We start from the raw sequence: 26,271 nt of genomic DNA, 5'->3' as shown, positions 1-26,271 counted from the left end.
ATCTGTTTCCAGGCGGAGGGTAAGTTGAACTTGAAAACTTGCCCAAGGCTTTCTGCCTCCCAGTGGGGAAAGAAAAGGGCTTTAGTTCTTCCCCTGCCTGTGAAGTCTGCAAGCCAGACTTGTGCCCTCCCCCGAGTTCTGGCCGAGAGGCTTCTTGCCCCGTTCAAATTGTTACAAAGTTCAGCTAGAAAAGTCCTTGCCCCTGTGGAGTTTCACTCCCTACTCTTCTGGCCACCCTCCTGATGGATCCCGGTGGTGCCAGGCAGGAATGGGCTGCTTGGGGATCCATTGAGCTCCCAGGGCCTCCCTGCTGCTTCCTCTACCCCTGTATTTCGCTCGGTTCAGCTCTCTAACTTGACTCAGCTCCAGGTAAAGTCAAGAACTTCCTCAAACAGACCTTCAGTTTCTCCCTTGGGGGTGTGTGTTCACAAGAGGGGGGTCTCCCTTTCCCACTTCTGCAATTGGGGCACTCACAGTATTTGGGGTGTCTCCCAGGTCCTGCAGGAGCAGTCCACTTCCTTCAGAGGGTTTGTGGGTCCTCTCAGGATTGCTGGTTTGTTCTTGCAGTCGATCTGGGGCTAAAATTCACAATGCAAGCCTCCGCATGCTGCTCTATCCAGAGCTGCAATCTAGTCCTGCCTCTTGTCCGCCATGATCCCTTGTCTTGCTAATATTTTACTAAGGATGTTTGTGCCTATATTCACAAGGGATATTAATCTGTAGATTCCTTTTTTATACTGTCTCCTCTGGTTTTGCTCTCAGGGTAATACTAGCTTCATAAAAGAGACTTGAAAGTGTTCTCTTCTGTTTTCTGGAATATATTTTATAGATTTTTAAAAATTCTTCTTCAAACATTTAGGAGAATTCTCTAGCAAAATCATCTGGGCATGGAGATTTAATTTTTGAGAAATTTCAAATTAAAATTTTTGGTTTCCTTAATAGTTTGTAGGGCTAGTAAAAATATCTATTTGTAATAGTGTGTGTTTTTTGAAGAATGGATCCATTTCATCTAGGTTGTTAAATTTATAATTTCGATTTCTTAATAGTTATAGGGCTAGTAAAAAGATCTATTTGTGGTAATAAATGTTCGTGTTTTTTTGAAGAATTGATTTATTTCATCTAGGTTGTCAAATTTATGTGTGTAGAGTTGTTCAAAATACTCCCTTATTATTCTTTTGGTGTCTGCAGGTTCTGTAGTGCTATCTCCTGTTTCATTACTGATAATAGTAATCTTCTCTCTCATGCGTTCTCTCTCTCTCTCTCTCTCTCTCTCTCTCGCTCTCTCGCTCTCTCTCTGGTCTTATCAAGGAACTAGCCCTTTGTTTCACTGATTTTCTCCATTGTTTTCCTGTTTCCAATTTCACTGATTTTGCCTCTTATTTGTATAATTTGTCTTCTTCTGCCTTGGATTTAGTTTTCTCTTCTTTATCCAGGTTCTTGAGATGGGAGCTTCAATTACTGATTTAGACCTCTTTTCTAATATATTCATTTAGTGCTATATATGTCCCTCTCAGCCCACCTTTAGTTGTGTCCCATAAATTTTGATATGTTGTGTTTTCATTTTCATTCAGTTTAAGGTACTTGTTCATCCTTTTCAGACTCCCTCTTTGCCTCAAGGACTCTATAGAAGTGTCTTGCTTAGTTTTCAAGCGTATGGAGATTTTACTATTATCTTTCTATTATTAATTTCTAGTTTGATTCCATTTTTGTCTGTGAACAAAATTGTCCCTGTATGATTTCTTTTAAATTTGTTGAGATTTGTTTTATGGCCCAGAATGTAGTCCATCTTGGCATATATTCTGTTGGCACCTAAAAAGAATGTATAGGGCCGGGCGTGGTGACTCACTCCTATAATTCCAGCCCTTTAGGAGGCCAAGGCGGGTGGATCACCTGAGGTCAGAAGTTCGAGACCAGCATGGCCAAAATGGTGAAACCCCATCTCTACTAAAAATACAAAATTAGCCAGGTGTGTTGGCTCACACCAGTAATCCCAACTACTTGGGATGCTGAGGTAGGAGAATTGCTTGAACCTAAGGGGTGGAGGTTGCAGTGAGCCGAGATCACGCCATTGCACTCCAGCCTGTGTGACGAGAGCGAAACTCCATCTAAAAGAAAATAAAAAAGAAACGCTGATCTTCTCCAGAAACACATTCACAGACACACCCAGAAATAACACTTTACCAGCTATCTGGGCATCCCTTAACTCAGTCAAGTCGATAAGTAAATGAACTGTCACAGATATTTAACAGTTGTTGTTGTTGTTGTTGTTTTTGTTGTTGTTGTTGATGACACAGGGTCTCACTCTGTCTCACTCCACCCAGGCTGGAGTGCAGTAGTGTGATCTCAGCTCACTGCAACCTCCGTCTCCAGGGTTCAAGCAATTCTTGTGGCTCAGTCTCTCAAGTTGCTGGGATTCCAGGCATGTGCCACCACACCTGGCTAATTTTTGTATTTTTAGTAGAGACAGGGTTTCACCATATTGTCCAGGCTGGTCTCAAAGTCCTGGCCTCAAGTGAACCACCCAGCTTGGCCTCCCAAAGTGCTGGGATTACAGGTGTGAGCCACCGTGCCTAGCCAACAGTTCTTTCCTTAATGCACCTGAAAAATATTGCTCCACTTCCTTCTGGCCTCCATGATTTCTGATGAGAAACTTTTTTCTCATTCAGGTTGTTTCTCTTGTATAAGGAAAACATTTTTCCCTGGCTGCTTTCAAGGTGTTTTTGTTTTTTTTTTTTTTGTATTTAGTTTTCAAAAGTTTAGTTATGATGCGTCTTGGAATGAATTTCTTTGGGTTTATCTATTTTGGGATGTGTTCACCTTCTTGAATATTTAGGCTTATGTCTTTTGCCAAATTTGGGAATTTTCAGCCATTATTTCTTCATATACTCTTCCAGTCCTGCCCTTTTATTTCCTCTCTCTAAGACCCATGATAGGAATGTTAGATCTTTTGTTGTAGTCCCATGAATTCCTGAGACCCTGCTCATTTTATTTTCAGTCTATTTTTTTTTCTATTGTTCATATTGGTTTATTTCTTTTTTTCTTTTTTTGACAACGTCTTGCTCTGTCACCCAGGCTGGAAGTACAATGGCGCGATCTTGGCTTACTGCAACCTCTGCCTCCTGCAACCTCTGCCTCCTGGGTTCAAGCTGTAAAAAGTAACATAGAGGTTCCTCTTCAAAAACTGTCCTCCCCATCTAATTAAGAATAAATAGTAACTTCTCTTAAAAACAAAATGTATTCAAAGACCTGTGCTAATAACATTCTTAAATATCTACTAGCCGTAATAAAGAAATCAATGTACTTTATATTCTTAACTCCCACAATTTAGCCTAAATATTTGCCCTGGCATACTTATTAGGTCATAGCCTGTTCCTCTTCCTTACTTAAAGGTGTTTTTACCTTTCTCAGCATTCCACAAGTTACCTCCTCCTTCCTTTGTTCTCCTCTGCCTTTGCCTCTTTTAAAAAGTTCTAAGTTGCTAGCCAATCGGGACAAATACAAAATACGAGGTACTGTTCCAGCCAATGGAAACTGGACACAGCAGAAGGGTAAACACGTCAGGCGTCAGATTATAAATGACCCTGTCTCCTTTGTTCAGTATACTCTCGTAACAAAACTGGTGGCAACTGTACCCTTTCTACAAAAAGTATAAAAATGACCTTACTGAGAACATTAAATTTATGTTCAAGTACTATTTCTTTACAGCACCGGGGAAGAAACATTTCAAACAAAGCGATTATCCTGCCTCAGCCTCCTGAGTAGCTGGGATTACAGGCGCCTGCCACCACGCCCAGCTAACTTTTTCTATTTTTAGTAGAGACGGGGTTTCACCATGTGGGCCAGGCTGGTCTCAAACTTCTGACCTCATGATCCACCCACCTTGGCCTCCCAAAGTGCTGGGACTACAGGTGTGAGCCACCACGTCCGGCCCATATTGGTTATTTTATAATATTCTGTCTTTGAGTTCACTTGTCCCTCTACTTCCTCTGCTTAGCCTCCATTCTGCTGTTGAGCTCATCTATTAGGTTTTTTGTTAGCTCTTCTATATATTCTTTATTTCTTTTCATCTTTTATTTTATGAAACTTTCTCTTTTTTTTTGCTGAGACTATCTTTTTTCTCTTTTTAATATTTTGTATTTATATTCTAGTTTTTTATTTTACTGCCTACAGCCCTCTTGAGAATTTTTTTCTTTTTTTAACTCATGTTCATAATTGCTCACTGAAGTATCTTTATGATGGCTGCTTTAACATCTTTAACAGTTAAATGTAACGTCTCTGTCATCTCGCTGTTGGTATCTATCAATTGTCTTCTTTCATTCTGCTGGAGATCTTCCTGGTTCTTGGTAGGATGAGTGCTTTTTGATGGAAATCTGCACATTTGGGGTATTATGTTAGGAGACTCTGGATCTTACTTAACCCTTCAGTTTAGTTACCTTTTCCTGATACCACTCCAGCAGGGGGAAGAGAGGGCTGCTGCCTCATTACTGCTAGCTGGGGGTAGAAGTCCAGGTTGCCACCATTGACACCAGAGGGGGGTTCCTCATTACTGCTGCCCAAGAGTAGGAGCTTCGGCCCTCTGCTAGGCTTCTGCTGCTCTCTCCTGGGTGGGAGGGGCAGGAGCGCCTCATTATTGATCCCCACAGGGTCCCACTGACACCAGGTCCAGGGTGACCTCATTACTGCCAGGCAGTGGTGGCAGTCCTGACTCTCTCCTTGGCCGCCTCTGACACTACCCCAGCCAGCTTCCTCCTAACCTTCCCTGACACCACCTGGGATGGGAAGGGGGTGCAGGAGGGCAGGGTTGAGGTGCTCAAAGAGGGTGGAAGTCTGGGCTCCCCACTCAGCCTTTGCTGGCACAGGTGGTGTGGGTCCACCACCTATTCTGTGGTGGAGTGGAGCAATTATTTTCTCAAAGTTCTCTGTCTTGCTAGGCTGCCACTTTTCTGGTGGCTGGCTAGAAAGAGCGCGCTTCTGTTGGGCCTTGTGTGCCCCTGTTGGCTCTTATACGTTGCCCACTCCTCCAGCACCCCATCTGGTATATATCAGGCAAAAAGAAACCCCAAGGAACTTCTTCAGGTCCTGAGGTCCCCAGTTGTTCTGCCTTCTCCCCACCTTGAAGTATCGTCTTGCATTTGTTTTGTATATAAGGTTCAAGGTGTTTAGTTATACTTAGCAAGGATAGGAAGACGCACACCCACGTCATCTTCCTGGAACTAGATGACTTCTTGAGTCCCATTTACATCTTCTGTGTCCCTGCTCGGCACACTTAATCTTCCCTCCCCCTTCTTGAACATATGGAATATAGTTATAATGACTGCGTTTATTGTCCTTGTCTTCTAATTCTGTCATCTGTGTCTTTTCTGGGTCTGTCTATAAGGATTGATTTTCCTCCCCATTGTGGGTCACATTTTCCTGCTTTTCTTCATTGCGTGGAGATTTTCTTATTGAATGCCAGGTATTGTGAATTTTACCTTGTTTGGGCACTGGATATTTGTATTCCTAGAGACTATCTTGAGCTTTGTTCTGTGACGCAGTGAAGATACTTAAAGACAGTTTGATCCTTCAAGGTTTGTTTTTAAGCCTTGTTGGCTGGATCAGAGAGGCCTTTACTCTAGGGCTAGTTTCCCCTACTCCCAAGTGCACCACCAGATGTCCGTCCTGGCTGATGGGAACCCAAATGATTCCAGCACGCCACAAGCTATGGAGATCGTTCCCTCCAGTCCTTGAGGTGGCCTTCTCCAGCCTTGAGTGCTATCTTTGCATGCATTCGCTGATCAGTATTTGCTGAAGATGCAAGAGGGACTCTCACAAGAGCTGGAACTGTCTCTCTCCAGTTAGCGCTCTCCTCTTGCATGTTCTGCGTGTGAATGCCAGCCACTGTGGCCTCCCCAAACTCCCCACTCCATCTCCTCAACTCAGAGACACCATGGGGCTCCAAAGAGGTCACTCCTTAATAAACTGTTCTGGAAACCCTCTAGGCAGTAAGCCAAGGCAGCCGTAGAGCTCACCTTGTTTGTCTCCCTGTCTCAGAGGTCACTCCCTTGTGCTGCCCAATACATAATGTCTGAAAACCACTTTTAGACTTTTTTTGGCTGGCTTTTTTTTATTGTTATTATTATCTCAGGCAGCAGGGGAAATCTGGTCCCTGTTACTCCAACTTAGCTAGAAGCCAAGTCTCCCAAAGACATCATTTTAAGTGAGAAAAACAAGTTGTTAACAAAATCACGTGTCACTTAACAACAGGGACACAGTCTGAGAAATGCATCATTAGGTGATTTTATTGTTGTGCAATCACCAGAGAGTGCACTTACACAAACCTAGATGGGATAGCCTATCACACACCAGGCTACATGGCATAGCCTATTGCTCCTAAGCTACAAATGTCTATAGCATGTAACTGCCCTGAGTACTTAGGCAATTGTAACATAATGGTATTTGTAACACGAATACCATTGTATCTAAAAGTATCTAGACACAGAAAAGGCACAATAAAAACACAGTATAAAAGGTTGCAAAATGGTACACCTGTATAAGGCACTGTGTTAGCCAGTTCTTTCATTGCTACAAAGAAATACCTGAGGTTGGGTAATGTGTAAAGAAAGGAGGTTTAATTGGCTCATGGTTCTGCAGGCTTTACAGGAAGCATGGTGCTGGCATCTGCTTCTGGTGAGGCCTCAGGAAGTGAACAGTCAATCAAGGCAGAAGGCAATGGGAAGCCAACATGTCACATGGCGAGAGCAGGAGCAATGGGCAGGGGAGGTCCCAGACTTTTTTTTTTTTGGAGATGGAGTCCAAGAAAAAGAAAAGAAAAAATTATTTTAATGGAGAGAGTCACCATGAGATCCAAATGTACCCATGGGAGGGAGAGGCAGCAGTTCTGAAGGTAGGGGCTGGTCCAGGTCCTTCTAGGTTAAGTATAAACCCTCAGCATTGTCCCAACCTTCCCTAAGAACTCTCAGGAACTGACACCACAGACCAGAAAATGCCACGGCTTGTCATTCCAAAGACACAAGGCAGTACTGACCCTCCTTCCCTCCTTCCACCCAGTTTCTCCCATCAGGAGTGTCCTCCCATCCTACCCCACCACACTCCAACCCACAGACAAGGACCAGCTCAAAGGTCCCCTCTTCCCTGAAGCTGCATGTCCTAGTTCATTTGCATTGCTATAAAGGAATACTTGAGACTGGGTAATTTACAATTAAGAGGGGTTTATTTGGCTCACAGTTCTGCAGGCTGTACACGAAGCACAGTGTCGGCATCTGCTTCTGGTGATGGCCTAGGAAACTTATAATCATGGCAGAAGGGGAGTCAGCGCGTCACATGGAGAGAGCAGGAGCAAGAGAGAGGAGGGAGTTCCGGGCTCTTTTAAACAAGCAGATCTTACATGAACTCATAGAACAAGAACTCATTCATTATGCATATTTAGAGTGAGAACTCACTCATTACACGAGCACACCACCAAGCCATTCATGAGGGATCTGCCCCCATGACCCAAACACTTCCCATTAGGCCCACCTCCAACCTCGAAGGTCACATTTCAACATGATATTTGGAGGGAACAAGACATTCAAACCATATCACCTTATCAAATGGGAGGTCCTCTTGGTTCCAAATGACAGAGGAGCAAACCAGCCAGCTTACACAAAGGGCAGAGGGAGGAGATGCTTGGCTCACGTGACATAACACGGAAGGGGCAGGGGCAGGGACCTCAAGGATGACTTGAGACAGGCACTGAGCATCTCTGAGCCTCTCTCTGTGTCTTTCTCATTTTCACAGTCTCTCCCCACATGGCTTGGGGCAGCCTCAATTTCCTTATAATCCTCACCACTTGATGAGAGCTACAAAGGGCCTTTTGCCTCCTTCCGAAGTTTTCAAACACCTGCGGGAAAGCTCAAGTGGATGTATTGTGATTCCCTTGGCTGGAGTTATCTGCTCACTCCTGTAGCCTGGGCAGCGGCCTTTTCTGCTACAGACAATGGGGGATGGACTGGGCAAACCAAACCAATTGCCAATACAACTCCTATCACTTTCTTTTTTTTTTTTTTTTTTTTTTTTCCTTGAGACAGAGTCTCGCTCCGTCACCCAGGTTAGAGTGCAGTGGTGCAATCTCGGCTCACTGCAAGCTCCGCCTCCTGGGTTCATGCCATTCTCCTGCCTCAACCTCCCGGGTAGCTGGGACTACAGGCACCTGCCACCACATCCAGCTAAATTTTTGTATTTTTAGTAGAGAGAGGGTGTCACCGTGTTAGCCAGATGGTCTCGGTCTCCTGACCTCGTGATCCGCCCACCTCGGCCTCCCAAAGTGCTGGGATTAAAGGCATGAGCCACCGCGCCCGGCCTACAACTCCTGTAACTTCCCAAAACAATTCTCTTCTCTCTCCTCTGAGTCCCAAGAAAAGTTTTTTGTCCCACTCTTCATTCAGTGACATCTAATCAAAAGGATTCATTGAATACTGTGCTTACCATGTGCCCAGAGGGACAAAGATGACTTAGAAACAGGCCATGTCCTTGAGGAACAGGGGAACAAGGTGTGTAAAAGGATTGTTGCAATGCAATATGGGAAGTGCAGTAATAGATGCATGTTACTAGGTGTGTGGGAAAATAAGATGACTTGGAGAGGGGGCATTCAAATTAGATTCTTTTTGTGGCTTTATCTAATCTTTTTTAAACAGTTTTATTGAGGTATAATTGATATGCAAAGAAGTACACATATTTAATGTGTAAAATTTGATGACTGGGACATATGCAGACACCCATGATACCATCATCAAAATCAAGGTAATAGACACGTCCACCACCTCCCAAAGTTTCCCTGGGTCCCTTTGTTTTTGTTTTTGGTGTTTTGGTTTGGCTTGGTTTTGGTGGTTAAAAAAACACTTAACATGGTAGTTTTGGCCAGGTGCAGTGGCTCATTCCTGTAATCCCAGCACTTCAGTAAGCCAAGGAGGGTGGATCACCTGAGGTCAGGAGTTAGAGACCAGCCTGGCCAACATGGTGGCCAATAGAGTTGGAAACCCCAACTCTATTAAAAATACAAAAAAATAGCCGGGCATGGTGGTGCATGCCTGTAATCCCAGCTACTTGGGAGGCTAAGGCAGGACAATCATTTGAGCCCAGGAGGTGGAGGCTGCAGTAAGCCGAGATCGTGTCACTGCACTCCAACCTAGGCAGCCGAGAGAGACTCTGCCTCAAAAACAAACAAACAAACAAAAAACACTTAACATGAGACCTACCGTCTTATATTTTGAAGTTCACAAGCTATATTGCTAACTGTGCACACTATGTTGTATAGCTGGTCTCTAGAACGTAGGCATCTTGCATAACCGAAACCTTATACCCACTGGACAACTTTCCATTTCCCCCATGCTCCAGCTCCTGGCAACTATTGAATTCTCTGTTTCTATGAGCTTGACTATTACAGAGACCTCATAGAAGTAGGATCATGCAGTATTTGTCCTTCTGTGATGGGCTTGTTTGACTTCGAATAATGTCCTTCCATGTTGTCACAGATGGCAGGATTTCCCTCTTTTTAAGACTGAGTAATATCCTACTGTATGTATATGGCACATTTGTCTATTTATCTGTCAGTATCAAGTTAGATCTTGAAGAATAAATAGGCGCTTTCTAGGTGCATGGTGCTAGCTAGATGCATGAGCTGGCAAAAGTGGTGGAGTGTGGGGGAACCATTAGAGACAAGAAAATGTGGCCAGGCATGGTGGCTCACGCCTGTAATCCCAGCACTTTGGGAGGCCAAGGCAGGTGGATCATGAGGTCAAGAGTTCGAGACCAGCCTGACCAACATGGAGAAACCCCGTCTCTACTAAAAATACAAAAATTAGCTGGCATGGTGGCACTCACCTGTAATCCCAGCTTGGGAGGCTGAAGCAGGCAGATCACCTGAGGCCAGGAGTTCGAGACCAGCTGGCCAACATGGTGAAACCCCGTCTCTACTAAAAACACAAAAATTAGTTGGGTGTGGTGGCACATACCTGTGATCCCAGCTACTCGGGAGGCTGAGGCAGGAGAATCGCTTGAATCCAAGAGGCGGAGGTTGCAGTGAGCTGAGATCATGCCACTGCACTCCTGCCTGGGTGACAAGAGCAAAACTCCGTCTCAAAAAAAAAAAAAAAAAAGAAAAAAGTCATTAACTGGAGTATAAGCTCATGTTAGCAGTGCTTTATCCTGATGGCAATGGCAGATGGACTTGGAAGTGGGGAGGGGGCCCTGAAGATAAAAATCAGTTAGGAAGCTATTGTAATAGCCCAATGAGAGATGGCCCATCTACTGGGGCACATCCTGCTTTTACATTTGTACCATGGTAATTATGGACTTGGACTTGTTTTACATTGCCCACAAAACACATACACAGAAGATAATAAGTTGTTCAAAAGCAGGAAAACAAGTATCATTGCTTCACCATAGGGGACATTTATTATTTGTCTTCCCAGAATAGATCCCCTTTCCTTTGTGGAAGGACTAATGCCCTATTGCAACTTTGCGGTGTGCCAGGAACTGTCTATCACAATACTGAATGATCACATGACCCCATCCCAGCCAATTGGAGTTCTTCTCTTGGATTTAGTGCATGCACATGTATGTGTGTGTGTGTGTGTGTGTGTGTGTGTGTGTGTGTGTGTGTGTGTTGCTCATGTGGGATCATGTTCTTTCCTCTCTGGTCAGGAGACTATAAAGATGTAAGCCTGAGCTACCTGTGGCCATGATTCCAGACCCCTAAGAACTGCCAGCCTGAGAGAACAGAGGGAAGAGGGAAGGATTTGAATCCCCGGACCCAGCTGTCCAGAGGGCCTGCTTCTCTCTGGCTCTGAGTGGGTTTTTGTTTTGTTTTGCTTTGTTTTGGTTTTTACATGAGTTACATATTTTCTACTGGTCTCTTTATTTTTTTATTTTGCAATTTAGGGCACACACACAGACTGAGTATCTGTGGTATGTCCCTCTCCCTGTCTCTTAAGGTAGTTTTAATTAGGTCCTGTCACTTCTGGCAAAAGGCCCTGGCCTAATGTATGTACCCAGGATGGCATCCTCCCATCAGACCTAATACAAAGAAGCTGCTCAAAATACATCTGGAAAGAAAAGAGCACAGAAAAACAGTCTGAGGGAGATGCCCAAACGAAGCACAATTTGATAGGCCCCACCTGTTGCTGCCATGCACCGGGCAGTTTTCCTTAGGTCAGGTGGACCAGAACACAGCCCCACCCTTAGGGAGTGCCCCCTCTTCACATATCCTAGATGCCATCCTCACTTGCCATGGGAAAAGGCATTCTTACTCACAAACCCCACCATGACTAGGCCTGCCCAGGGAGTCCTCCTTTCTCTCTTTCCAAGTTTCAAACATGCAAGAGAACTGTGAAAAGATATTCAACAAGGAATACTTTTCCATCAAGGTACAGAGGAAGCACTTGAATCCATTCAAGTAACTATGACCTCCTGGCTCCCACCACCAACCCACTTCTAGCTGAGCTAGCTCCGGTGTGCACCTTAACAGAGAAGCCTCCCTGATTACTATTTTAAAGAACAAGCTGTTCCTACCTTCATCCCCTGCTGGTACTCTCTTAGCCAACCTGGCATTATTTTCTCCACCTCTGATTATCACTGAATATAGTATTCATATCTTAATTTTGTGTGCCCCAACCCAACCGGAATGTAAGCTCCCGGGGAACAGGGGCTCTCAATTCTCTTCACTGTTCTGTTCCCAACACCTAAGACAGCACCCACCACATGCTGTGTTTTCGACAAATATCTGTTTAATAAATGGACGTGCAATGATCCAAGACTGGGAACAAGTTAATAGCATTTTGTGATTGAGAGAGTAGGCTGAGGAGAGATCTGACTTCAGGTCTCCAGGAGCTTAAAATGAGCAAGAACTTGATATGCTCCATCTTCCGGTGGACTAAAAGAAGAAATGGGACCAATAGGGCTCATTACACTTTTAGGTCCAAGCTAGTGGTACATTGCGTGGACAGCTACTATGTTTGCCTACTTAACATGCACTTACTCTTCTGACAGCAACCCCTGATTTTCCTGGTGTCTACCCCGACCTACTTTTGGAGGTAAGCAGGTGACCTCATTTGGCCAATCAGCAGACCCCACACCTTTGCTCACAGTGATTGCTTTTTGTCTGGGCACATGATCCAATTCAGGCAAGAAGAATCAATCCCATTGCTTTTGCCAAAACAAAAGGGAAAACGAAACCCCTTCCAGGGCCAGGCATGGTGGCTCACACCTGTAATCCCAGCACTCTGGGAGGCCAAGGCAGGTGGATTGCTTGAGTCCAGGAGCTTGAGACCAGCCTGGGCAATATGGTAAAAAAAAAAAAAAAAAAAATCTCTACAAAAAATACAAAAATTACCTGGGCATGGTGGCATGCACCTGTGGTCCCAGCTACTTGTGGGGGCTGAGGTGGGAGGATTGCTTGAACCCAGGAGGTCGAGGCTGCAGTGAGCTGTGATCGTGCCACTGCACTCCAGCCTGGGTGACAGGGCAAGACCCTGTCTCAAAACAAACAAACAAACAAAACCTCCCTCCACAGGGACACTGCTAGCAGGAAACATGATGAAGCTTGGAGCTGCTGGAGTCATCACCTGAATCTGAGAATAAAGCTAACTCAGAGGAGAGCACCACAGAGATGTCAAGGGACCAGCCTGAGTTATCTCCCTGGATGTAACCCTGTCTGCAGATACTGGAAATTTCAATCATGTGAGCCAATACATTTTCTTCTGGGGAACCACATGGAAATGGCTTTCTGTCACAACTGAAATCATCCTGACCAATGGATTTAGGGCTCTGAAGAACAAAAAGGAAATACATCATTAGGGCTCTTAAATGCCTCAGAGGAAAGCCTAACATCAGGCAAGGTGTCCCAGCAATGCAATCTAACACCTTTTGGTGAAATTCATTGCCTGTCTTTTTGGTGAGTAGGATAGGAGCTGCAGAGAAAAAGGCCATTCTACTTTTATTAAGTATGTGCGGTTACATTTTGCAAATGATTTCAGCAACTTTATCTCAGGTGTTTTAACATCGCAGCACCTCACAGTTGTAAGGAACAGAATCAATCTTGTACTCAGTGCACAGGGGGAGAGAGCATGATAGAGCAAAAAGAGCACTGAACCAAGAGTCCAACGATCTGGCTTTTCATCTTTATCTGATCACTGATGAGCAGTGTGGTCTTAGACAAATCACCTTGCTTCTGTTGGTCTCATGACTACCTCGTCTTCAAGCACTCACCCAACTCTGCAATGGAAAATCTGCTAGGACAGGGGTTCTTAATTTTTGATGGGGCCTGAGTCCCAGGAAAACACACATTGCGCACATGATTTTACGTTGCATGGGGTTGACAACTCTAGAAGCCAGTCTACATCTCTAACCTCTCTGCTTTACAGTAACACCAGCTTTTGCTTGAGCGCTCCTCCAGTGAGAGGGAGCTCACTTCTCACAAGGAAGCCCATTGTACTATTGAACTGTACAAGAAAAATAAGTTCTTCATATATATATATATATTTTTTTTTTTTTTTTTTTTTGAGATGGAGTCTCGCTGTGTCCCCCAGGCTGGAGTGCAGTGGTGCGATCTTGGCTCACTGCAACCTCCGCCTGCCGGGTTCACGTGATTCTCCTGCCTCAGCCTCCCGAGTAGCTGGGATTACAGACATGTGCCATGCACCACCATGCTCGGCTAATTTTTTGTATTTTTAGTACAGACAGGGTTTCACCATATTGGCCAGGCTGGTCTCGAACTCCTGACCTCAGGTGATCCACCCACCTCAGCCTCCCAAAGTGCTGGGATTACAGGCGTGAGCCACCGCCCCTGGCGTTCTTCTTCATATTAAACCAAGTTCTATACACTGTAATTTCTACTCATTGGTCCAAGTTCTCCACGACAAATCAGAAAACTTGTTTCTCGCCTGTAAATGACATCTCTTCCTCTCTCTCTGAAGACTGTTTCTAACTAAAAAGTGTAGATGATTCGCCATGAAAATTATTTTACTGTACATTGTCACAAAGATAAGTTCTTCCACCTCACCCCTAATATGCCAAATGCTCAAATGTAGATGCTGAAGTCTGAATAAGCACGCTGCTATTAATCTGCATAGATCTAGGTTTTGCAAAGAGGAGAACTGCTGTATAAAAATATCTTGAAAGAAAATAGCATAGTATTTTGGGGAAAGCACTGCATTCAGAATCAGAAGACTTGGAGTAATACTCGGTCTCATATTCCAACTACCTGTGTATCCTTGGGCACGTCACTTCTCCCAGCCTGGTTCTCTTCTGCAAAATGCGACAGGAATGCAGTGAGGATCAAGTGAAATAATGTTTGTAAGCTTCTAGCGCAAGGCTGGGAACGTAGCAAATTCTCAATAAATAAATGCCAGCTCCCGCGCTCAGCAAGCTCCGAGTTTTATTCGATGCGCTCGGCGCTCTTGGTCGAGCGGGATTCCCCCTCCGGAGCCCGAGTCTGCGCTCTGGGCTCGACTGAGGCTCCCTGGCCGCTCGCGCTTTTCTCTCCTTCTCCAAGATGGCGGCGATCGGCGGCGCTGAGGCGGGATCCGGGCGAGCCGAGTGAAGGTAGCGGCGAGCGGAGACCCCAGGAGACCGGGCTGGACCCCCACCCTGAGGGGGCAGCAGCCCCGCCCCGCCGCCACCTGCCGCCCTGGGCCCGCGACACCACCTCTGGGGTGCCCCAGGCCCGTCGCGGCCTACCCCAGGGGCCGAGCCGGGGACTGGAGTAGCGGCCGCAGCCGCCCCCAGGAAGGGGCTGGAGCGGGCAGAAGGAGGAGGGCGGGCGGGAGCTGTTCAAACGGGGAAGGCGGGAAAGCTGCGGGGCCGGGAGGGGGCGTGCGGCCGCCCCGGGGGCCTGCGGACCCGGGCCGCCCCTCCCCCTGCCCGGGCCGTCTCAGCCCTCGGGGGCGCCGTAAGGCCGCCGGGGACGCGGGAACCCGGGTCCAGGTCGAGCTGTGCGGCTCGGAACCCGCGATGCGGGGGTCCCTCGGGCTGTCAGGGGATAGGCGCTCGTGGCCGTGGCCACGGGAGGGCTGGGGCCGCGGCTGGCAGGAGAAGGTACGAGGAGTTTTCTTCTTTTCCTTTTCATAGAGCTTTGTTGAACTAGCTGTTGCTGCAGAACTGCCGGGAGAATCCCACTCGTTTGCCGTGGGGACCACAAAAATGGTGGTCCTGGGGGCTGTTTGTGTAAATCACCGGGTATTGTGTGTATTCTTTGCGTGCAACCCGGCTTGGCCATGCCTTCGTGGTGGGAGCCTTCTCCGTGCAGGCCCATTTTCCCTCCACCAACTACTACTTGTAGATTCACTTTATAGCGTGCAAAAGCGGAGAAACATCTCTGTCCCCTCTTGCTGAGGGCTAAGCTGGTGGCTGATTATATTTCTTCCTAATAGAACAAATTAAAAAAACTGAATCCCAAATAAAGCCTGTTGATTGGACAAGGCTTGTCAAAATTTCTATCGCTGGTCTTAGGGAATGTGTGTTGTCAGCCAATCTGTGCGGTGGTCGTGGTTCCGCTTAATTGCACTGCAATGAGAGGATTCCATCCCCATCCCAGGCTGTCGGGATCTCTGCAGCTTCCAGAGCTGGCAGGGGCTGGGAGTGCTGCCTAGGTAGGTCCCTGGAGAAGGGAGTGGCAAGAGGATTCGTAGTCACTGTGTTCGGAGATTGGAGGAAACCTGGACGAAGATGAGAAGGCATCACTTGCCTGTATCCTAGAAGTAACAAGAAAATTTCCGAAATTGCCAACCGGCGGATGTGCCTCTTCCTTTCCCTGCACTGACTGGCATTTTGAGTTATTGAAAGGAGTGTTGGAAGAAGAGAACGCAGAATCTTGGACCTGGCTCTCATCCTGGAACAGACCTGGATTTCAGAATTTCTCTTACTGCCGGTTTGCGGGACTCACTTTGTTTCCTTTTTTTCAATGCTCATTTACATTATGGGGTGAAGAAGCTTGTTGATTGCGGGAGCTCAAGTTACCTCAAAAAAACAAACATCTGAAACCTTTTTTTTAGTATAATTTGAAGTTGCGAAATAACAAAGTACTATATGTGAGGATTTTTTCCCTCCTAAATACTTTGGTCATCCCAAAGGCCTATGCCTGAACATAACTTGTATACTTGTCTACAAGAGAAAGAGCAACTCTGCCGCCTCCTTTTCATATCCTAAAGAAAAGTCCCCGAAGAGCTATTTAACAATTTGTGCATTTCATAAGTATACATTTTTATGGTACCAGTTTTTTACTTGTATCAGCAGTATGAAATAATGAACTTACGTTGTCATATCTTGGCACACTGAGACAAACAAAATTATTCCTGCCTCTTGGGAGTTGACAACATTGAATTTTATAAACTCCCAAATTATTGACTTGAGAATGGGTTAACACCTGTTTCACATTTGCCAACATGTAATGTAATTATGACCTCCCTTTTCTAATGTGAAAATCAAACCTAGTATTTTTCATTTTCTTTAATCCTCACAGTCTACTCTCTACCCCTGGACTCTGAATTTTCACAGATCGTATTCAAGACCTGGAAGGAATACCAGGGGTTCGTCTGATCTTATATAAATGTTGCCTGAACTCTGCCTTTCTTTCACACTGTTGCTTGAGATTTATCTGGTATCTTTCTTCTATGAGTCAGCAACCAAAACTAAACCCTGAGCTGCAATAATATCCTGATTTTAAAGAATGTAGAAATTCAAGGCCCATGATCTGCCCAAGCTGTGAGTGATAACAGTCCGTTGTGTTTAATTTTAGTTTTCCAACCTCTTGGCTGCCCCAGTTCTTTAGTGAATTGGACTTGTCTTCAGGCCTCATTCCTTTTTTTTCTTCAGGTTATTTAATCCAGTAAATTATAAAGTGCTCTTCGGTGTTTTAAAGAAAATGTAAACAGTGGCAGACCTAATCTAATATGTAATGCTAACACATTTTCTGTGTTGGCCTGTGCCTCTGAGAAGCAGTTCCTAATTTTCTATTCCCTTTCACACAACTTTTTAATCCACAAGTTTTTTAAAGCAGCCAGTAACAAGACCACGATACAGTCATCTTCTTTCTTTCTGTTTTCAGAGGTACTTATTTCTGTTCTGTTAAGTTGCCCAACTCTGTTTTATGTTGATTTTGATGTTACCAAAGGGAAGGCCTGTTTGTAAGTCTCAGGACCAGCCTCTGCTTATATTTACAAGTGCATTTTGTTGTTGACAAAACATTGATGACTGTATGTATGACATGGAATATTTAAGTTTTTTGCCATTATTTCTTAAATATTCTTTGCCAAAATTCATGCATGAAAATTCATGCACAGAAAGTGTTTAATTTGAGGTCTCCAGTGGTTCTTGGCGTTATCAGCCTATGAAAACCAATATAATCTGTATATTTTTCTTATACACTCAGTATTTTAGTGCCTTTGAGAGGGTATGCTGTTTTCAAATAAATGGATATAATTCCCTATATTTCCCTTGTCCTACCTGCGCCCCTTTTGGAGTCAGCACCACTTGGGTGGAAAGGGGAGGACAGTAGTTTCCACTGAGAAACTTTCATCCTTAAATGCTGGAACATGAAAAACTGGCTACATTATGTATCTTGCCTCCTCACATTTTTATCTGAGGCCTGACCTTATGTCCCCTTCGTTTCCTGTGAAAAGGCCCTTCGAACAGGCAGTTCTCCAGTTTATCTTTAAAACAATCCAGTTAATGTAGTTTCATTACTCTAGTTTCTGTTACTTTGACCAAATCCATTCTTTATTTCACTTCTCAGAGAAGTGAAGAAATGCTTTATGTTTCTTTTCTTATAAATCATTCTTCGTAATGCTTCATTTTCCTATTCAGGCCTACCTGTACATTGTATTTTATCTGATTTGTGCAAATAAGTCTTTTTAATGTAACTTACGAAAGCTTCCCTTGTTAATCAAATTCATCTTTTCTTTCACAAAAGTTCCATGCTTCAGTATTGTCCACAGTTGCCTGAAGGAATTAGTAATGTGTCATTTAAGTGTCCTTCAGTATTTCTAAATCCCCTTATAATAATGAAGGTCAAATTAAATTTAAATAAATTATCAATTAGATTAACTTTGTAAGCATCTGACTTAATTGGATGAGAACATTGCCAAAATATTTAATATGTAATTTTAAATTTCCTGAAGGACTTGTGACATTACTTGTTCTTAAAACTTTTAAAGAACTTTACCTTGGCTGGGCGCGATGGCTCACACCTGTAATCCCAGCACTTTGGGAGGCTGAGGCGGGTGGATCATGAGGTCAAGAGTTCAAGACCAGCCTGGCCAAGATGGTGAAACCCCATCTCTACTAAAAATACATAAATTAGCTGGGCGTGGTGGCAGGTGCTTGTAATCCCAGCTACTGGGGAGGCTGAGGCAGGAGAATCACTTGAACCTGGGAGGCAGAAGTTGCAGTGTGCCGAAACTGCCACTGCACTCCAGCCTGGGCAACAGAGCAAGACTGTCTCAAAAAAAAAAGAAAAAGAAAAAAAAAAAAACTTACAGTGCATTTTATAGCATTGTTATCATCAAAGTCAAAATGGACATATAAACTCAAATGCCAAAAAAAGATTGTAAAAATTCAATAAAACTCAATACAATATCTAGAACATTTAAATTATAGCAATTCTTATTAGTGAAGATCTTATTAATCATAAAAGTTTTATGACCAGTGGACAAATGATAAATATCTCCCTATTTTCACCTAGCCTTTAAGAAAGCCTTGGTGGTGGTGACAGCTGTCACATGGTCAACTGATGTAAGGAGTGTACCTGCTTTTACAATTACATAAATTTGAACAAATTCATGTAACCCCCCCCCAAAATGCAAAAGAAATTATGCTCTAAAGATATTTAATATTCCTATACAGTTAATCATTTCTGTTTAAATTACAATGCAATAGATGTTACCAGTTCACCAATCCAGTTGGTAGGATTTTATGGTCTTCAAATGTTTGGTGTGATCTGTCTTCTCTGCGTCTTGCTTTACCTGTGTATTTTATAACCAAGATTGAACCTATCCCTCTAACTTAATGTTGGTTTCTACCCTGTCTCAGTGTTGTCAGTCCTGTTGGCATTTCAGAAATTCTCATTAATTTTGAAAATATTTTTTGTATTGGAGGTATTTTATATACTTCCCCAAATGACAACTTTAATTCATGACTGAAATCTAATTAAGCCTAGTGTACTTCCTGCAGTATCAACCCCACTATATTTACAAAGAGAATGAGGAGGTGACAAGACACTCCTTTATTTCTTGCTGCCCTTCCAGTCGGCCCTTGGATCACTACACATTTCCATCTGGAAGGTTGCTTCTCCTCTGATTTCGCATTACAGGAGGGTTTTCCTTCTTTGTTTCTCAGACCTGGTCCTGTAGACGGGAAGGAGCCTGGACACAGTGACACATTCTCAAAGGCCCTGCAGGACCACCATGGCTTATGATGACTCCGTGAAGAAAGAAGGTATGACCCCATAATCTGAGAAGCATTCCAAAGGGGGTATCCTCTTCAATCCTTGCAGCCCATGGATATAGAGACCAGGACTGGGCACCACAGCCTGGACTCCCAAGTGATGGTCTAGAGCACTGTTATGACACTCAGCCTCCACGCCATCCCCAGACTGGGCCCATGGAAACGAAAACCAGGACAGGGGTTCCAACACGAGAGTCTGAAATATGAGTCTCTTAGTTTATTGGGGTGATCCCCTGCAGCACTCTTGGTCCTTGCCAGCTCCAGTGTGCAGGAGTCTGGGGATAGGAATCACATCCTGGACTCCCACAGAGAGCAGCACAGCACATGAATCATGAATCCTTATTCTTTTCAGCCTTTCGTCTGCAAGTCTGTGTCCACCTACCAAATCACAACTAAGAAATCATATCTGAGGTCGCACATGGGGCCTTTGCATAGCGTGGAAACATTGTTTCTTCAGGTTTGATTCTTGTATTTGCAGCCAGGTCATCAAGAAATATTCTGTTCCCCTGGGTCTAGCCCTGTATTTCAGTGGACTTGATTGAAACATTGTTTTAATTTGGAAATAGAGGAACTGTTGCATTACCTGCATGGTGATTTGGTCGTTACTTACTTGACATTCTCATTTCCTTTCCCAAATAAACCTGTGCTTCTCAGATTGTTTTGATGGTGATCATACCTTTGAGGACATAGGACTTGCAGCTGGCCGAAGCCAACGAGAGAAAAAACGTTCTTACAAAGATTTTTTAAGGGAAGAGGAAGAAATTGCTGCTCAGGTCAGGAATTCTTCCAAGAAGAAGTTGAAGGTAAGTCCTAAAAATTTAAATTAGGAAAGTCTTAAACTACTTTTTTTTTTTTTTCTTCTTCTGATGCAGAGGTTTTTTTTGCTCTTGTGGCCCAGGCTGGAGTGCAGTGGCGTGATCTCTGCTCACTGCAACCTCCACCTTCCGGGTTCAAGCGATTCTCTTGCCTCAGCCTCCCGAGTCGCTGGGATTAACAGGTTCCTGCCACCAAGCCCGGCCAATTTTTGTATTTTGTTAGAGACAGGGTTTCACCATGTTGGCCAGGCAGGTCTCAAACTCCTGACCTCAAATGATCCACCTGCCTCAGCCTCCCAAAGTGCTAGGATTACAGGCCTGAGCCACTGCACCAGGAAAGTCTTAAACTACTTCTTACCATATTTCCTAATATTTGAAGAAGGAAGTGTTTTTTAATAACTTTAGAAAAGAAAAATAAAATGTTGTGCGCATCTGTTTTTATTATTTCTTGTGCTTTGTTTCCCAAAGTCAGAAATCATCAAAGACAAGAGTGGTTCCAAACTGCATTTGCCTCATCATCTTATTATTGGTCAATTCTTCTTCTTTAATTATAGGATAGCGAACTTTACTTCTTGGGGACGGACACACACAAGAAGAAGAGGAAGCACTCCTCTGATGATTACTACTATGGAGGTGAGGATGGGAATGGGCAACAGGTGGGATAAACACATCGCTGGTTCTTGGAGTCGGGGTAGGGGAAAGGGATCCAGATGTTGCTGACTCAGTGGCCTATTTAACAGGACAGTGGTTCTTGTTCTGAGTGCCGATAAACCAGTGTGAAGGAGGAGAGAGGTGGAGGGCTGGTATTTTGGAGGATTCAGCATAGAAGAACAGTCTGCATTTGTGATACACCAGGTACCAGGTTCCTTCTCCCCCCAATCATCCACTTATCTTGTGCCCATTGTTATCTAGCATCCCTTTTGCCATATGTAGTCCTCTGGCCTGCACCTGTGGGTCACTTCTCAACAAGTGTATATCCACTCACAGAACCAGTTTTCTTAGCTGTGTTATGCACGTAGCTGACGAGACTCAACTTTTCCCAGAATGGGTTTGTCCTGAACACAGAAACAAATGATACTCTGTCTGCACTCTGAATTGTTAACTTCCCACAATCCCACAACTATAGTCAATTCTTCTGGGTATGTGCTCTTTGGTTGCTTCTGAAGACTCAATGAAGAGAAACAACTTTAGTGGCAAGAACTATATCCAGGGTCAGAGGCAGAATCCACCAAGCCAAGAAGCACGAGGGCATCATTTCTTAATGTTAGGAATCAGTTAAAGGGTCTCCCTTCAGATCATTCCTGTTAGCCTCTTTCTCATGTTAGCTAGGTGCTTTTGATGAGAGAGGAAGCTTGTTAGAAGTTGCTTCCCATCATATTGACAGTACTTCTCCTGATTATTTCTAGACATTTCGTCTTTGGAATCGTCACAGAAGAAAAAGAAAAAGTCCAGCCCACAGTCTACCGATACAGCTATGGACCTGTTGAAAGCTATCACTTCCCCACTGGCAGCAGGCTCCAAGCCCTCCAAAAAGACGGGGGAGAAATCCTCTGGCTCTTCAAGCCATTCGGAGAGTAAAAAGGAGCACCACAGGAAGAAAGTCAGTGGAAGCAGTGGGGAACTACCCCTGGAGGATGGTGCCTCCCACAAATCCAAAAAAATGAAACCTCTGTATGTGAACACAGAGACACTGACCCTTCGGGAGCCTGATGGTTTGAAAATGAAACTTATTCTCTCACCAAAGGAGAAGGGAAGCAGCTCTGTTGATGAGGAGTCTTTTCAGTATCCCTCTCAACAAGCAACTGTGAAAAAATCCTCAAAGAAATCAGCTCGGGATGAGCAGGGTGCTTTACTCCTAGGACATGAGTTACAGAGCTTTCTGAAAACAGCCCGGAAAAAGCACAAGTCATCCTCAGACCCACATTCATCTCCTGGCCCTGAAGGCTGTGGGTCTGATGCCTCCCAGTTCCCAGAGTCCCACAGTGGTAACCTTGATCTTTCAGGGCTTGAACCTATTCTGGTAGAATCAGACTCATCCTCTGGTGGGGAACTAGAGGCTGGGGAGTTAGTGATAGATGATTCTTACCGGGAAATCAAGAAGAAAAAGAAGTCAAAGAAGAGCAAAAAGAAGAAAGACAAGGAGAAGCATAAAGAGAAGCGACACTCCAAATCCAAGAGAAGTTCAGGACTTTCTGCTCTGCCAGTGGGAGAGGTCACAGTGACATCTGGCCCTCCTCCCAGCATCCCTTACGCTGGAGCAGCAGCACCTCCCCCGCCACTTCCTGGCCTCCACACAGATGGGCATAGTGAGAAAAAAAAGAAAAAAGAAGAGAAGGACAGAGAGAGAGAGAGAGGAGAAAAGGTAAAGCATCTTTTAAGTGTGGTGGGGATAAGAGATGAAGCAGGTTCTTCCTGGATAGTCAATGGACTTTTAAGTTAAGTAGTTGAGGTAAACCATTGGGAATTAAGCACATTTGGGGGATATGTTGGAATGATATAAAGTATAAAATATTACCAGTGGCCCAGTCCGTCTGATACAAAAATAGGAGCAATCTTCTTTTTCTTTTATTTATTTATTTTTTTTTGAGATGGAATCTTGCTCTGTCGCCCAGGCTGGAGTGCAGTGGTGCAATCTGGGCTCACTGCAACCTCCTCCCCCCAGGTTCATGCCTCACCCTCCCAAGTGGCTGAAATTACAGGCACCCACCACCACACCCGACTAATTTTTTTTTTTTTTTCGTATTCTTAGTAGAGACGAGGTTTCACCATGTTGGCCAGGCTGGTCTCAAACTCCTGACCTCAAGTGATCCACCCACCTCCACCTCCCAAAGTGCTAGGATTACAGGCATGAGCCACCATGCCCGGCCTAGGGTTTCTTAATAGAGTTACTCTCCCATTGTGCCAGGAATAGGTTTAGTTACACTGTGGCTTATTCCAACTAGTTCTTAGAATTCATAGAAGGAGCTAAACCCAGTTTCTTTCACTTAGCATCACTGTCTGCTTAGGGCAGTTGGGAGATGTCAAAAGGTGTTCTTTGAGTTCATTTTGAAAAATAGACTATCGGCCGGACGCTCAAGCCTGTAATCCCAGCACTTTGGGAGGCCGAGAGAGGCAGATCACAAGGTCAGGAGATCGAGACCATCCTGGCTAACACGGTGAAACCCCGTCTCTACTAAAAAATACAAAAAACTAGCCGGGTGAGGTGGCGGGCACCTGTAGTCCCAGCTACTCGGGAGGCTGAGGCAGGAGAATGGTCTAAACCCGGGAGGCGGAGCTTGCAGTGAGCTGAGATCCGGCCACTGCACCCCAGCCTGGGCGACAGAGCAAGACTCTGTCTCAAAAAAAAAAAAAAAAAAAAGAAAAGAAAAATAGACTATCAAAATTGGTAGAACACTGAGCAATCAAGTTAACAGAATAGCTAATGACTTTCCACCAGCTGGTGTTGGCTACTTTCTGGTATTCTTTTCAGTGTCGAATGTATGTTCTTTTACTGTCTGAGTGCTTACTGTATGCCAAGCTCAATGCTGTAGATAGTACCAGGAAGTAAAAAAACAAGCAGGACATAGTTGACTTTAGGGAGCTCACTGCTGATTAGAGAGATAGGAATGATAAATCAGTCACCTTGGTTTGATTTCTTTCCTCACAATTCAACAATTTCTAGCAGTGAACTTTAGGGTCTCGTAACTATGTCATTAAAGGTTTCTTTTTTTATTTATAGTTCTGCAAAATGCAATGTGAAATAAAATCTGGAAGAAAAGCTACTAAGAATGAGAAAATCAAATGTATTAAGAATCTGGGGCTGGATGTGGTGGCTCACGCCTGTAATCCCAGCACTTTGGGAGGCTGAGGCAGGTGGATCACTTGAGCCCAAGAGTTCGGGACCAGCCTGGGCAACATAGCGAAACCCAGTCTCTACAAAAAAAAATACAAAAATTAGCCTGGTGTGGGGGTGCACATGTATAGTCCCAGCTACTCAGGAGATTGAGGTGAGAGGATTGTTTAAGCCCGAGAGGTGGAGGCTACAGTGAGCTATAATCTTGCCACTGCAACTCCAGCCTGGACAACAGAGTGAGACTCCCTGTCTCAAAAAAAAGAATCTGGGAATGGGAATTCTCTGCTGTAAAGGTTGCCTTTTAAGAAAGTCTGTTTATATCTATCTGTTTATGTCTCTCTATAGATCTATATCTGTTTATATCTATTGGTATGTATATACATATATATATATATATACACGTATCTGTTTATATCTGTCTCAGAAAAAACAGGACTCTACGACTGAGCCAGGAATCAGTGTGAACATAAAGACCTGGATATTCCAATACTAAGTCAGGTGTTATTCAGTTGTTTATTTGAAAATTGCTTTATGAAATAAACACTATGTGTTCTTTATAAGATTCTGTTTATCCTAAGAATTTCCAGTCTAGTGACGTGATAATGCCATGAACTAATCATCCAATGCTGAATGTTGGAGCACAGGGTAGTCAGGGAAAGCTTGAAGAAGGAAAAGGTTTCAGTGGAAGTGGACACATGGAGGCAGAGAGATGTTCAGGAAGCAGCAGAGTAAAATAACTCTACCTATGCAATTCCAGCTGCCTGGTAAATATTTCTACTCGAATGCCTTGGGTACCTCAAACCCTTACTTATGTCACTAATGGACATAACCTGCCTACATCTTCTGTATTGCCAGTATCCCGCCAGTCAACCCAAACTCAAAACTGAATGCTTATCGCTTTTCTCAACATTTTATTATGAAATTTTTCAAACAAAAAGGATTGAATTGTATAATGAAAACTGCATATTCTCCACCAGGAGTTTACAGTTAATATTTTCTTTTTGCTTTATCATATATCTGCCCATCTTTTCATCCACCAGTCCATGTTATCTTTCTTAATGTATTTCAAAGTGAATTGCAGGTAACATACACTTCACCCCTAAACACTTCAGCTTACATATCATTAACCTGAGTTTAATATTTGTTTTCAGGAATTTATAAATATGAAATTTACATATAGGGAGGCTGAGGCAGGAGAATAGCTTGAACCCGGGAGGCAGGTGCTGCAGTGAGCCAAGATCACGCCACTGCACTCCAGCCTGGGCAACAGCGCGAGACTCGGTCTCAAAAACATAAAGATGGCCGGGCGCGGTGGCTCACGCCTGTAATCCCAGCACTTTGGGAGGCCGAGGCGGGCGGATCACAAGGTCAGGAGATCGAGACCACGGTGAAACCCCGTCTCTACTAAAAATACAAAAAATGAGCCGGGCGCAGTGGCGGGCGCCTGTAGTCCCAGCTACTCGGGAGGCTGGGGCAGGAGAATGGCGTGAACCCAGGAGGCGGAGCTTGCAGTGAGCCAGGATCGCGCCACTGCACTCCAGCTTGGGCGACAGAGCAAGACTCCGTCTCAAAAAAAAAAAAACATAAAGATAAAATTTACATATGGTGAAATGCATAGACATTGAGTATATAATGAGTTTTGATAGATGTACTCACCTGTGTGGTGAAGCCTCTATCAAGATACAGACATAACCATCATCCCAGAGAACTCTCTCATACCCCTCTCCAATCCATCCCCAATCCCAGAGCTGACAACTGTTTGGATTTTTTCCAGTCTCATGGTTCACTTTTACATTTCCCCCTTCCCTGTTCCCTTCCAACTATTTCTGCACAAATATTAAGCTTGATGGTCTTCCTTCTTAATATCTTTCAAGCCTTTAGCTCCTCCATTACCACTGCCACTGTCTTAGGCCTCATTCCTTTCTAAACTTACTGTAATAAGTGGCCTTGTTTTGTTTTTTTATTCTTCTACCGTGCAGTTAATCTCACACATTGATGCCAGAGTAATCTTAATCTTAAGTAGCACCTTGATGATGGCAGTCCTGTGTTCTGCATCTTCAGTGAATTCTTACTGCTTTTATGGTAGACTCTAAGCTCCAAGAGGACCAGGACCACGTCTGTCTTGGTATCCCTAGCGTTTAACCTGCCATC

General features: G+C 44.3%; 1 protein-coding gene across 7 annotated transcripts in view; it reads left to right on the top strand.

Moving 5' to 3' along the window:
• Positions 1 to 238: 238 nt before the first annotated feature.
• HMGXB4 (HMG-box containing 4) overlaps positions 239 to 26,271 on the top strand; it is a 55,063-nt gene continuing 29,030 nt past the window's right edge. Inside the window, exons 1-6 of one of the 7 annotated variants that reach the window (XM_015150114.3) lie at positions 14,513 to 14,577; positions 19,366 to 19,464; positions 20,128 to 20,276; positions 20,843 to 20,921; positions 21,029 to 21,143; positions 21,695 to 22,650. In XM_015150114.3, coding sequence (XP_015005600.1) covers positions 21,763 to 22,650 — 888 coding nt within the window. In that variant the 5' untranslated portion in view covers positions 14,513 to 14,577; positions 19,366 to 19,464; positions 20,128 to 20,276; ... (1 more) ...; positions 21,029 to 21,143; positions 21,695 to 21,762. Of the gene's footprint in view, positions 370 to 14,512; positions 14,578 to 14,893; positions 15,070 to 19,365; positions 19,465 to 20,127; positions 20,277 to 20,842; positions 20,922 to 21,028; positions 21,144 to 21,694; positions 22,651 to 26,271 lie in introns of those variants that run through there. The other 6 variants (XM_077949867.1, XM_028827761.2, XM_015150115.3 and 3 more) reach the window with 6 other exon arrangements.

This window comes from Macaca mulatta, chromosome 10 (genome assembly GCF_049350105.2).
Source record: "Macaca mulatta isolate MMU2019108-1 chromosome 10, T2T-MMU8v2.0, whole genome shotgun sequence".
Lineage (NCBI taxonomy): Eukaryota > Metazoa > Chordata > Mammalia > Primates > Cercopithecidae > Macaca > Macaca mulatta.
This window is presented reverse-complemented; position numbering and strand designations above follow the sequence as displayed.